We start from the raw sequence: 14,237 nt of genomic DNA on the forward strand, positions 1-14,237 counted from the left end.
CCAAACCACCCCAGCACCCCCAGCAAAGGGCTCCGGATGATGCTACCGCCAGTAAAAACTCATAAAAATAGAATATTTTAGCCTTTAACATGGACAATCTGCAGCATTCGCGGCTGCGGGTGGAGAATAATCCCAAACTTTCGGGATTGAGATGTACATCCCAATCCTAAAAATCCCTGTGCCTGTTACCCAGCGGCGCTTTTATTGCTCTAATAATTTCATAATAATTTAATCGTTATGAAATAAAATAATTTCATCTCTCGTTGCCCTCTCGTGCCGGGCTGGGCACGTGGGCCCCCCCCCCCACCTCCCCCCCAGCCCCGCTCCCAACAACACGACGGCCTGTGCCAGCAAAGGAAAGCCCCCAAAATCCCGAGGGATGCTGCAAAAACAGACTGGGATATTTGAGAAAACCCCGAGGACGATGGCAACCGGCTCGAGCGAGCGATGCTGAGCCGGAAGCATCGGCCGGTGACCCCGAAAATGTCCCCCCCCACCACCACCTTCCCCGGGGACGGGGGAGCCCATTGGGTGCCATTTACCTGCGATCCATGTCTGAGCCGTTGGGGGAGGAATCAGAACGCAGAGCTCCAGGAGGAGGACCTCTTTCCTGGGGGGGGACAGGGAGGCGAAACACTTCCCAGGTGAGGAAGGAACCCCCCCCAAAAAACCCCACTCATTCCCCTCCCCCCCCCAACCTGCCGCTGGGTCCGGCATCCCCCGGCCGGTGGGAGGAGGAGAAAAGCTCCAGGAAATGCTGATTTTTGGGGTGATTCGAGACAGAGAACGACCCCACCAGCCCCCGATGGCAGCAGCTTGAGGACAGAATCAACGGATTATCACGTTAAAACTTGCCGGCATCGCGATACAACCTGGTGCCGAGCTGGAATAAACTCACCCCAAATTTATTCTGCGGTTTTTTGTTTTTTTTTTTTTTTTTTTGGGGGGGTGGGTGGGGGGGGGTCATGGCTGGCTTTGCGCCGGCTCGGGTACGACCTTTCGGGCGGGAGGTTGAGCCAAATCGAACACACCTGCTCTTCGGCAGCCGGGATAACGCCGCCACAAGCGCCGCCTCCCCTGCTTTCGGGGCCTCACAACCTTCCCAAATATATCGGTTATTTTTAAAAAAGCGCCATCAGCATCGGCTCGGGGAGGGGGGGGGTGGAACCCAGGAGAGCCCTGGCTGGAATTTAATATTCCAGCCATCTGGAATATTAAATTATTAGCAGCGCCGAGGCCGCTGCATCCTTTCAAACTGGCTTTAAATACGGCAAACGCTTCTCCCGGCCTCGGTGAGACGGATCCAGGCTGCGTCTTTCATAGAATCATAGAATGGTTTGGGTTGGAAGGGACCTTAAAGACCATCTAATTCCAACCTCCCTGCCCTGGGCAGGGACACCTCCCACCAGCCCAGGTTGCTCCAAGCCCCGGCCAACCTGGCCTTGAACCCCTCCAGGGATGGGGCAGCCACAGCTTCTCTGGGCACCCTGGGCCAGGGGCTCACCCCCCTCACAGCAAACAATTTCTTCCCCAGATCTCATCTCAATCTCCCCTCTGTCAGTGTAAAACCCTTCCCCCTCGTCCCATGGCTCCCCTCCCTGCTCCAGAGTCCCTCCCCAGCTTATATTTGAAGAAGTTATTAGGTTTCATGAGTTTGGCAACATACACCTCAAAAATCTTTTCCGAGTTTACGTTCCTCTCCCCCCCTCATTTAACTTGACATTCCCTTCTGCTTTCTATGTTTGAACCCAACAGCCATTTTTATACAGCCAATTTTTGTTCCTCCCCAATGGCATTTGTTTTGCTGCTCAACTACCTTTGCTTTTTTTCCGTTATTTTTTAATTCATTTTAATGGAGGAGAATACACTTACCGAGAATCTACTGTGACATCTTTAAACAATCTCCGTACTGCCAGCAAACCCACCACGCCTTTTAATTTCTTCCGATTGGCTTCTTTACTTTTATGTAGCTCCGCCTTTCAAAAGTTTAATACTGCCATCAAGGCGGTTTGCTTATTTTAAAATCATAGAATCATAGAACCACAGACTCCCAGAGTGGCGGGGGTGGGAAGGGACCTCTGGAGATCACCCCGTCCCACCCCCGGCCAGAGCAGGGTCACCCAGAGCAGGTGGCACAGGGACGCCTCCAGGCGGGGTTGGGATGTCTCCAGAGACGGAGACTCCCCCACCTCTCTGGGCAGCCTGTGCCAGGGCTCTGCCACCCTCACAGCAAAGAAGTTCCTCCTCGTCTTGAGATGGAACTTCCCACGGTCAAGTTTGTGCCCGTTACCCCTTGTCCTGTCCCCGGGCACCACTGAGAAGAGCCTGGCCCCGTCCTCCTGACACCCCCCTTGAAGTATTGATCAGCGTTGATAAGATCCCCCCTCAGTCGTCTTTTTTCCAGACTGAAGAGACCCAAATCCCTCAACCTTTTTTCATCAGAGAGATGTTCCAGTCCCCTCGTCCTCTTGGTGGCCCTTTGCTGTCCCTTCTCCAGCAGTTCCCTGTCCTTCTGGAACCGGGGAGCCCAGAACTGGCCCCAGTGCTCCAGATGGGGCCTCCCCAGGGCAGGGCAGAGCAGAGGGGGAGGATGACCTCCCTCCACCTGCTGGCCACACTCTTCTGGATGCCCCCCAGGATGCCATTGGCCTTCTTGGCCACCAGGGCCCATCGCTGGCTCGTGGTCATCCCGTTGTCCCCCAGGACTCCCATGTCTCTCTCCACAGAGCTGCTCTCCAGCAGGTCACCCCCAACCTGTCCTGCTGCAGGGGGTTATTCCTCCCCAGGGGCAGCACCCTGCACTCGCCCTTGTTGAATTCCATAAGGTTTCTCTCCGCCCAACTCTCCACCTGTCCAGGTCTCTCTGGATGGCGGCACAGCCCTCTGGGGTGTCAGCCACCCCCCCCCAGCTCTGTGTCACCAGCAAACCTGCCGAGGGGACACTCTGTCCCTTCATCCAGGTCATTGATGAATATATCGAAGAGGACTGGACCCAGCACTGACCCCTGGGGAACACCACTCGTCACCAACCTCCAACTAGACTCTGTGCCCCTAATCACGACCCTCTGAGCTCTGTCCCTCAACCAGTTTTCAATCCACCCCACTGTCCGTTCATCCAACCCACCCTTCCTGAGCTTCCCTGTGAGGGTGCTGTGGGAGACCGTGTCAAACGCCTTGCTTAAGTCAAGGTCGACCACATCTACCGCCCTCTCCTCATCTATCCATCCAGTCACGCCATCATAGAAGGCTCTCAGATTAGTCAGACGTGATTTCCCCTTGGTGAGTCCATGTTGAGTACTTCTGATAGCTTTCTTTTCCTCCACGTGCCTTGAGATGACGCCCAGATGACGTACCCCAAACTCATATTTGACGTACCCCGAACTCATATTGGTTTACCCAGATTCTATTTCTAATGCTTATGATCTTGTTTCCTGGCACCTAAATATGAAGAGCAGGAGAAAAAAAAGCGGGGCACTATGATAACAGGCTGGAGGAACGGGAAACCAAGGGGAGCAACCAGCTCAAACTGAAGAAAAAATGAGCTAAAGCTCTCAAGAACTCTTGCTACAGCAGCCTAAACAGGGAAAAAAATGAGAAAGTCATTTCGGTGGCGTTAATGCTGAGGGGACGCCGCTGGGGGCGGTTAGGAAGCGGTGGGGGATGCCGGGGGGGACTCCTGAGCTCTTTACTTACGGCCGAGGGAATGGGGACCCCCGATTCGGGGCTGCGATGGGGAACTTAATGACTGAGGGAGGTGGGAACTGGGGAAGAAAGGGGGGAAATTGGGTGAAGGCAGCGCCTGGGTGGGCTCCGAGACCACCTGGAGCACCCAAAGGGAGCCAAAACCTCTAGGGGTGGGTACCTGAGGAGGAGGAGGAGGCTTTGCCTTCCTCTTCCCAAATAAACTCAGCCCTTCTGCCCGGGGAAGGATCTGCAGCAGGAGGTGCCGGGTTTAACGATGCTTTGCCACCGTACCCTGGGTGCCGTACCCTCAGTCATGGGATTTTGGCTCTTTTCCCTTAGGATTTCATTTTTTTGCCACAATTTTCCAGCTTTCTGGACACTTTGAGCATCCCTTGGAGCCTCTGGCCAGCCCCTATGCATCACTTAAAGCCCTTCAAACAACCGGTCCTATATATATATATTTTTTATATATATATATATATATATTACAGTGAAACATCTCCGTGAATCAAGACTTTCATCCCAAACCGTTGACCTGGAGGTTTCAGTGGGACCTTTCCCTCCCTGGCCGGTCCGGGATGTCCCCACCATTCCCAGGAGCCCCCTCACCCACCTCTTCATCGCTGCTGCTGTCTCCTTTGTTGCCTTTTTTCTTCTTTTTCTTGTCATCCTCTTTCTTCTTCTCCTTCTCGGGGATGATGTTGTCAATCCAGGCCAGGTCGTGTTGGGAGAAGACAAAATCCAGCAGCCGCCTCACCAGGATCAGGGCTAAAATCTGGGAGGGGAGAGAGATGCAAGAGAGTGATCTGCAAGAGCATCTCTCATGCCAAGACCTGGCGACCACCACGGGACCAAGCCAAAATTTCCTTAAAATCCCCCTCCGAAATCTTCTAAACGGGGCTGCGATACCATGACGGGGAAGATGATGGCGGCCACGGTGGATTTGAGGATCCAGAGGACGGCCAGGCAGATGATCTGCACCAGCGTGAAGAGGTGGATGCGGCGCAGCGGCACGTGCCGGAGGAAGACGTAGTCGGGTTGGTGCTTGGCCGGCATGAGGAAGAGCTTGCAGCGGTCCCAGAACTGCGGTGGGATGAAGGCCAGCGTTAGCCCGCGGCGCCATTCCACAAGGTTGCCCAGATAAACCCTCTTTTAGTCCCCAGAATGGGGAATTTGGGGCTTTTTGAGGGGTTTTTCAAAGGGTTTTGGATATATGATGTCCCCTGCTGCCGGAAATGTTGGACACGTGGAAATTTCGGGGTCAAAATCTCCCTTTTTGCCCCGGTGTAGGACCCTGTCAGGGCCATTAAGGAGGAAGAGGAGGAGGAGGAGCACTTACCTGGATGCCGTTCAGCGACGCGACGCCCATGTACAGGAAGACGCCGTACAGCACCGGCATGGGGATGTACTGGGAACATGGAAAAAAAACCATGGCGTTTATCCCAAGGAAGGCGGCAGCTCATTCCCGGGGATGGGAACCAACACTGGGGGCCGTGGCAGGGCCCGGGCCGGGGGGGGGGTTGGAAATCCAGCTTTTTTTCCCCAGGTCCCCAAACGCCTGCTTGTGGGGGGTGGGGGGGAGCGGGGATGGGGGAACGGAGATGATTTATTTACCTTCAGGATGGGGGCCAGGAAGACGGAAATCCCCGTCAGCACGAAGACGATGATGCCCGTCACTCTCTGCTCCCTGGAAGGGCGAGAGAAGCGGGATGAGGCCGTGCCGGCTGGACCCGCTGCTGCGGCTGGATGCCCCCCCCACCCCCGAAGATGAGCGCGGCCAAACCTTCCTCACCTGACGCCCAGGAACTGGGGCTGCTCCCCCGGGGCGCTGGTCTCCGTCTCCATCTTCAAGCTGTCGATGTGGGCGATGGAGATGACGGTGGCCGCCACGTACCAGGGCAGCCCCATGAAGGAGCAGACGGCCATGAGGATGCCCACCCAGAAGAGGTCCAGGTGGTAGCCCGCGGCTTTCTGCAACACAGCACCCGGGGGGGGGCGGGTCGGGAGGGGGCAACACGGCTCGGGAAGCTGCTCCTGGATTCACCCCCCCAGCCCAGCAAGGAGGGGTTTCCCCTGGGATGCACCCTGCAGCACCCCCTTTGCACCCCCTGGAGCACCCTGCATCACCGTGGGGCACCCTGCAACACCACGGGGCACCCCACGTTGCTATGGGGCACCCTGCATCCCCATGGGGCTCCCTGCTATGGGACACCCTGCATCCCCATGGGGCACCCCACGTTGATATGGGGCACCCTGCATCCCCATGGGGCACCCTGCATCCCCATGGGGCTCCCTGCTATGGGACACCCTGCATCCCCATGGGGCACCCCACGTTGCTATGGGGCACCCTGCATCCCCGTGGGGCACCCTGCAGCACCATGGGGCTCCCTACTATGGGGCACCCTGCATCCCCATGGGGCACCCCACGTTGATATGGGGCACCCTGCATCCCCATGGGGCACCCTGCATCCCCATGGGGCTCCCTGCTATGGGACACCCTGCATCCCCATGGGGCACCCCACGTTGCTATGGGGCACCCTGCATCCCCGTGGGGCACCCTGCAGCACCATGGGGCTCCCTACTATGGGGCACCCTGCATCCCCATGGGGCTCCCTGCTATGGGACACCCTGCATCCCCATGGGGCACCCCACGTTGATATGGGGCACCCTGCATCCCCGTGGGGCACCCTGCAGCACCATGGGGCTCCCTGCTATGGGACACCCTGCATCCCCATGGGGCACCCCACGTTGCTATGGGGCACCCTGCATCCCCGTGGGGCACCCTGCAGCACCATGGGGCTCCCTACTATGGGGCACCCTGCATCCCCGTGGGGGACCCTGCATTGCCCGGCGGCACCCCACATTGCTATGGGGCACCCTGCACCCCCATGGTGTGCCCTACATCGCCCTGGGGCACCCCACATTGCTATGGGGCACCCTGCATCCCCATGGGGCATCCTGCATCACCATGGGGCTCCCTGCTATGGGGTGCCCTGCATCCCCATGGGGCACCCTGCATCGCTGTAGGCCACTCTGCACCCCCATGGGGCACCCCACATTGCTATGGGGCACGTTGCATCACCGTGGTGTGCCCAGCATCATCATGGGGCACCCTGCTTTTCCCTGGGGCACCCCACATTGCTGTAGGGCACCCTGTTTTGCCCTGAGCCCACCCCGCATCCCCCTGCTGCACCCTGCATTGCCATGGTGCACCCCGCATCCCCCTGATGCACCCCACATTGCCATGGGGCACCCCACATCCCCCTGCATCTCCCTGCTGCAACCTGCATCCCTCTGACGCACCCTGCATTGCTCTTGTACACCCTGTATCCCCCTCCTGCACCCCACATTGCCATGGTGCACCCCGCATCCCATGCAGTGCACCCTGCATGTCCCTGCTGCACCCTGCATTGCTCTCGTACATCCTGCATCCCCCTGCTGCACCCCGCATTGCCATGGTGCACCCTGCGTCCCCCTGCTGCAGCCTGCGTTGCTCTCGTACACGCTGCATCCCCCTGATGCACCCCACATTGCCATAGTGCACCCCACATCCCATGCAGTGCACCCTGCATGGCCCTGCTGCAGCCTGCATTGCTCTCGTACACACTGCATCCCCCTCATGCACCCTGCATCACCCTGCTGCATCCCGCATTGCCATGGTGCGTCCTGCATCCCCCTCCTGCACCCTGCATTGCTCTCGTACACCCTGCATCCCTCTGATGCACCCTGCATTGCCCTGCGTCACCCTGGTGCACTCTGCATCGTCTTGGTGCACCCTGCATTGCCATGGAGCACCCCACATCCCCCTGCTGCACCTTGCATTGCTCTCCTACACCCTGCATCACCCTCCTGCACCCCACATCGCCCTGGTGCACCCCGCATTGCTCTCATACACCCTGCATCCCTCTGACGCACCCTATATTGCCCTGCGTCGCCCTGATGCACTCTGCATTATGCTGGTGCACCCCGCATTGCCATGGAGCACCCCACATCCCCCTGCATCCCCCTGCTGCACCCTGCATTGCTCTCCTACACCCTGCATCCCCCTCCTGCACCCCACATTGCCATGGTGCACCCCGCATCCCATGCAGTGCATGCTGCATCCCCCTGCTGCACCCTGCATTGCTCTTGTACACCCTGCATCCCCCTCATGCACCCTGCATCGCCCTGGTGCACCCCGCATTGCTCTCATACACCCTGCATCCCTCTGACGCACCCTATATTGCCCTGCGTCGCCCTGATGCACTCTGCATTATGCTGGTGCACCCCGCATTGCCATGGAGCACCCCACATCCCCCTGCTGCACCCTGCATTGCTCTCGTACACCCTGCATCCCTCTGATGCACCCTATAGTACCCTGCATCGCTCTGATGCACTCTGCATCGTCCTGCTGCACCCTGCATTGCCATGGAGCACCCCACATCCCCCTGCATCCCCCTGCTGCACCCTGCATTGCTCTCGTACACCCTGTATCCCCCTCCTGCACCCCACATTGCCATAGTGCACCCCACATCCCATGCAGTGCATGCTGCATCCCCCTGCTGCACCCTGCATTGCTCTCGTACGCCCTGCATCACCCTCCTGCACCCCACACTGCCACGGTGCACCCCGCATCCCATGCAGCGCCCCCTGCATCCCCCTGCTGCACCCTGCATCACCTCGGTGCACCCCGCATCCCCCCGAAGCACCCCGCATTGCTCTCCCACAGCCTGCGTCACCCTGACACACCCCACGTTGCTATGGGGCACCCTGCATCCCCAGGGGGCACCCCGCTTTTCCCCGCGGCGCACCCCACGTTGCTATGGGGCACCCTGCATCCCCATGGGGCACCCCGCTTTTCCCTGAGGCGCACCCCACATTGCTATGGGGCACCCTGCATCCCCAGGGGGCACCCCGCTTTTCCCCGCGGCGCACCCCACGTTGCTATGGGGCACCCTGCATCCCCCTGCTGCCCCCTGCATCACCCTCCTGCACCCCACATTGCTATGGGGCACCCTGCATCCCGCTGCTGCCCCCTGCACTGCTGCTGCGCACCCCGCATCACCCCGCACCCTGCATCACCCGACACCCCGCACTACCCACAGCATCGGATGAATTTAACACCCCGGGGGCTCTGTCACCTCAAAAATGCAGCTGGCAAAGAGGAAGGCCAGCCCCTGCCTCGCAGCGGCACCCAATCCGCACCCCAAAAGCGGGTGCTCGCAGGGACGCAGGCGGTAGCCGGGGCGATGCTGTGCCCCCCCACCCCACCCGGGAGCATGGGACGAGTCCCGGCTCACCCGCAGCTTGTGCTCCTTCCTGTTGACGATGACGGCCGTGATCTGCTGGTCCATGAAGATGAGGATGGTGACGAGGAGGGCGGGCAGGGCGCTCGCCAGGTAAACCCACCACGGGTTCTTGCCGAAGGGAAACACGAACCACCCTCGGTCCACGCGGGTGGGCTGGTGCGGGGCGGGGGGAAGAAGAGAGAGGTTTGGACACCGCATCCGAGCCCGGGCATGGGTCAGAGAGGGGGGGGAAAAACCCACACGCTGACATTTCGGAAAGCCCCACGTCCCCCCTGAGCCCCATCGCCTCCGAGCATCATCCTATCCCGTATCCATCCCTCCACCATGCATTGGTACCCAACACCCCCCCCCCAGCACTCAAATTATCCTCGGATGCTCATCGGGACTCCCCACGTCACCGACAGCCATACCCTGGATGGGGGGAAGAGAAATTTTCGGCAACGCTTCCGGGAAAGGGATTTTATTGCTTTTTTTTTTTTTTTTTTTTTTTTTTTTACCTTAAAATCAGTAGGCACTTGGAGCTTTGGGGTGTTGAGTCCGAAAAGCACATCCAGCCCCACAAACATTAGTATGGACATAAAGATAGAGAAATCGCTAATAAGTTTACGCAGCTGCCGGGAGGGAGAAAAGAGAAAAGGGGGGAAAAACAAAAAAAAAAGGAAAAAGAAGGAAAAAAAAGTCACAGAATTAGAATATTCCCCCAGAAAAGACAAAGCAGCTTTTAAGAAGGCACCCGGCCATGGCAGGAGCTGGGATTTTCCCCGAAAACCAGTTCAGGAGCTGGAAAGAGAGCGCGGGCGGAGAGGTGAGGGGTCCCCCCCCCGGTGCGGCCGAACCTTGATGATACTGGGAATATGGAGCTTGGGGGTGTCCAGTCCGAAACAGGCATCCACTCCGCAGAAGAGGAGGATGGAGAAGACATTGGAAAAATCGGCAATGAAAGCCCTGACCTGGAGGCAAGACGGGGAAACGGGGGTGGAAAGGGTAATTAATGGGATGGAGAGGGTAATTAATGGGATGGAGAGGTTCGCTCCTGCTTCGACATCCTTCCCCGGGGTCTTTCCAGCTCCGCTCACCGGATATAACCCGGGTATAGCCCAAAAAATGCAGGTTTTTTCCCCCTTTTGCATCACAGTTCAGCATGCAAGAGCCAAATCAGCGGCTAAAAGCTCGGGGAGGATTCTCCTAATTGCTCCTAGAAATATAGATTTATTTCCCTGGAGCTCTTTCCATCCAGCAAAGAGACCGAGAGCTCCCGTTTTCCCTGCTTTTAGGAAAAAAGCAGGGTAAAACCCGGCGCTTTCCTTACCTTGGTGGGGAAATAGCGGCTGAATTTGAATTTTTTCAGGGTCAAAGTCATGGAGTAGGTGCCGAAGAAGAGGATGAAGGACATGAGGGCCAGGTCGGGCACGAATTTACAGGATTTTCCCACTAAGCTGCCGCCGTATTTGAGACACTCCTTCTTACTCAGCTGAGTCCAGTCCAGAGCTGTTAGGTTAATAGCATTGTACTGGGGAGAAACCCCCCCAAAAAAGGCAAAATTAGTATTTTAAGGAATTGCTTCCGTAAGTAAATGGGTATTTCCCAGCCAAAAAGGGCAAAATTAGTATATTAAGGAATTACAATGTTCAAGGAAAGGGGTATTTCCTGGCCAAAAAGGGCAAAATTAGTATTTTAAGGAATTGCTCATGTAAGTAAATGGGTATTTCCTGGCCAAAAAGGGCAAAATTAGTATTTTAAGGAATTGCTCATGTAAGTAAATGGGTATTTCCTGGACAAAAAGGGCGAAATTAGTATTTTAAGGAATTACAGCGTGCAAGGAAAGGGGTATTTCCCGGCCAAAAAGGGCAAAATTAGTATTTTAAGGAATTGCACGTGTAAGTAAATGGGTATTTCCTGGACAAAAAGGGCAAAATTAGTATTTTAAGGAATTACAGCGTGCAAGGAAAGGGGTATTTCCCAGCCAAAAAGGGCAAAATTAGTATTTTAAGGAATTGCACGTGTAAGTAAATGGGTATTTCCTGTCCAAAAAGGGCAAAATTAGTATTTTAAGGAATTGCTCGTGTAAGTAAATGGGTATTTCCCGGCCAAAAAGGGCAAAATTAGTATTTTAAGGAATTACAATGTTCAAGGAAAGGGGTATTTCCCGGCCAAAAAGGGCAAAATTAGTATTTTAAGGAATTGCACGTGTAAGTAAATGGGTATTTCCTGGCCAAAAAGGGCAAAATTAGTATTTTAAGGAATTACAGCGTGCAAGGAAAGGGGTATTTCCCGGCCAAAAAGGGCAAAATTAGTATTTTAAGGAATTGCACGTGTAAGTAAATGGGTATTTCCTGGCCAAAAAGGGCAAAATTAGTATTTTAAGGAATTGCTCGTGTAAGTAAATGGGTATTTCCCGGCCAAAAAGGGCAAAATTAGTATTTTAAGGAATTGCTCGTGTAAGTAAATGGGTATTTCCCGGCCAAAAAGGGCAAAATTAGTATTTTAAGGAATTGCAGCGTGCAAGGAAAGGGGTATTTCCCAAGGCTGCTGCTGCCAGGAGCCCCATAACCACAGGAAAACCCCGGAGCTGCTATTAATTTGGGCAAAAAAAGCGTGGATATGGTGCTGCCAAAACCAACCGTGAACCCAAATCGCCCGTGAACCCCGTGTTTCCTTCCCCGGATACCAAAGTCCCTGGGATTTGCCTTCCCTGATCCCAAACTGCCCCTGGGGATGAGCAAAGCCGCTTACCAGAGAAACGTTAGTGGTGTTTGGCGCCACTGGAGCTGAAGCATCGAACAAGGTCGCGTTGGCTGCGGGAAAGGAGGTTGTTAATGAGGTTTTTGGCTAATATCGAGGCTTTGGGCCAATATCGAGGGGTTTGTATCAAAAGCAGGTGGGCTTCGCCCAGCTTGGCTCGGCCCGGCCGGAATAAAAGCAAAGGCGGGATCGAGCACATCCCTGCGAGAGCCGCGGGGGGATCGGCAGCCCGAGGGCGGAACGGGATTTGGGGAGAAAACCCTTCATTTCTAACCCCGCAGCCACTTCTCCCTGATTAATCCCTTCTGCCGGCGGCGGAGAACGCGGCTGCTCCTTCAGCGGCTGCTGGGCTGGCGAGTGCCGGGGGGGAAGAGTTATTATTATTATTATTATTAATATTATTATATTCCAAGCTCCTAACATTTTTAGGAGCTTCCCGGGAAAGGCGCCGGCAGCGGGGCCGAGCATCCCGACACCCGCGTCTTAAAAGCAGAGCCGGGGTGTGGGGGGGTAGAAGACTGACAAAGCAGCCTGTTCTTTTCGGCGAGGCGGCACCCGATCGTGCCCAATTTGCTTTTCGAATTTGATTTATTTACTTTTTTTTTTTTTTACATGTTTTAGGGGTGGTTTTGGTGCAAAAAAATTTAAAAAATGTATTAAAAAAATCCATCCTTTCTAGCCCCCCGGGCACCTTCTCTTCCAGGGCAAAAAAGGCGTCTCCGCTCGTCTCTTCGGGCGACGCAGCTCCAGGAGCACCCACGGTTTTTAGGGGTGGCCCTAAGGGGGGTCCGGGACCGCTCTGCCCCCCCTCTTTTCCCTCCGCTCCATCCTCTTCCTGCGCCCAGTGGGAATTTCGGCCGCCCCGACCTGCCGCCTCCATCCCCGGCGCCGAGGATTAATGAAGGAGAAGCGATTGCTGGGTTAGAAGCAGAGACCGAAACCGGGAAACGGCGCCGGCAAACCCAGCATTAAAACCATTATTATTATTAATAATAATAATTATTATTAATTATATTTTTCCTCCATAACTTTTGATTTTTTCCGGGGCTTATTTCTGATTTCTACAACTTAAAGGGTAGCGCACCACTGGTGGGATTGCAAGAGAGGAGCCCTAAGGGCTCTACAGAAACCCTTTTAGCAGAGCAGAAATAAAATAAAATAAAATTAAATAAAATATACACGGAAAAAAAACAAAAAAAAAACCACAAAAAACAACCCCCCCCCAGGGGGGAAGAGTATCAAATATTAAAATAGTTTTAATATTTAGAAGGCGATACTCACTTGAGATTGAAATCAGCCCAAATTGATGTGTGCAGCAGAGACAAATATGGTACAAATCAGTTATAATAATCAAAAATCAGAACTAATTAAAAAAAAAAAATTAAAAAAAAAAGAAAAAAAAAAAGGATGTGGGGGGGGGAATAAACATAATTTCTCAATATCTAGAGGAACGGAAAATCCAACGCGGACACCGCTGCCTTGGGCGCCCGGGGGCAGTGAGGGCGAGGAACGGGGCTGGGTTGCAAAGAGGTGGAAGGTTTTTGGGGTGCAAACGCCTCTCGGCTGCCCGGGGTCTGCTCAGGACGGGGCTCGGACAAGGGGGACACCTCCCTGGAGGCGAAAGGCTTCGCAGATGCTGGCCCGGGCGGGTGGATGGAGGTGGTCGCGGTTCCGTGGGGGATATTTCAAACCCCCCTTCTTCCCCCGGGGGGATTGCGTCGGGCGCGGGGCTTCGTTTTCCCGCAGGTCAAATTTGGGAGGCTTTCGGTTCAGGCGGGATTGTGTCGTCTCCGGGTCTCCCCACCGCACCTTTCCAAAGCCAGCGGCGGGATCGGGTCACTCAGCGGGTGGTTGATAAACAGAAATCGAGGAAAAATACAAAATGAAACCCAATAAATGCTATTTCCACGGTGGCAGGTAAGAGCCCTCCTTGCAGTGACAGACGCATTAGGAACGCGTTGCACGGCTGGTCTCGGACGCTGTTATTTCTGGGGAGGGCGTCACCGTCACACCTCTCCGCCTCCTCTACCTGCAGCTGCTACTGCCCCAAATTGTTAGCGCTTTGGCTTTTTAAATAAATTCAGCTTATCTGAGAGCAGGCGGCCACTGGCATCAGCCCAAAGCGAAGATCTCCGCTCCCTTCCAGGTGGCCACGGGAGCATCTGAGCTGCACGATTCGGAGCAGGGATCATCGGGTACGTCTATCCAAGAGCAAAACCAAGGGACCCATCAAAAGACCACCTGCTCAGAGCCCGATGGCTTCTTCTTTTTGAAAAGGAGTAAGAGAGAGGAGAAAAAAAACAGTTCGAGGAGGTTTCCACACCCAACCGGGACATCCTGGGGTGTCCCCGACGCCGGAAAGGACAAAACCACTCCAGTGTACTTCCTGGAGAAGAAGTTTCCATCGGTAGCAGGCTGGAATTAATGATCTAAAATGTCTTTTTTTCTTCTTTTTTTTTTTTTTCTTCCATATTTCCTTCTTATCCATCCAGGTCTGGCTGCTCCAGGCTGAGGCCCCGGCTC

The 14,237-nt window shown here is 55.2% G+C and overlaps 1 protein-coding gene across 2 annotated transcripts in view; it reads right to left on the reverse strand.

Moving 5' to 3' along the window:
* Window positions 1-14,237, reverse strand: part of SLC4A5 (solute carrier family 4 member 5) — a 34,902-nt gene that overhangs the window by 534 nt on the left and 20,131 nt on the right. For both annotated transcript variants that reach the window (XM_054180905.1, XM_054180906.1), the window contains 10 exons: window positions 11,706-11,767; window positions 10,282-10,482; window positions 9,809-9,922; window positions 8,964-9,125; window positions 5,477-5,655; window positions 5,299-5,371; window positions 5,024-5,092; window positions 4,594-4,767; window positions 4,298-4,459; window positions 543-610 (listed from right to left, as the gene is read on the reverse strand). In XM_054180905.1, coding sequence (XP_054036880.1) covers window positions 543-610; window positions 4,298-4,459; window positions 4,594-4,767; window positions 5,024-5,092; window positions 5,299-5,371; window positions 5,477-5,655; window positions 8,964-9,125; window positions 9,809-9,922; window positions 10,282-10,482; window positions 11,706-11,767 — 1,264 coding nt within the window. The remainder of the gene's footprint in view (window positions 1-542; window positions 611-4,297; window positions 4,460-4,593; window positions 4,768-5,023; window positions 5,093-5,298; window positions 5,372-5,476; window positions 5,656-8,963; window positions 9,126-9,808; window positions 9,923-10,281; window positions 10,483-11,705; window positions 11,768-14,237) is intronic.

Source organism: Rissa tridactyla, chromosome 20, assembly GCF_028500815.1.
Source record: "Rissa tridactyla isolate bRisTri1 chromosome 20, bRisTri1.patW.cur.20221130, whole genome shotgun sequence".
NCBI classification, from domain to species: Eukaryota; Metazoa; Chordata; class Aves; order Charadriiformes; family Laridae; genus Rissa; species Rissa tridactyla.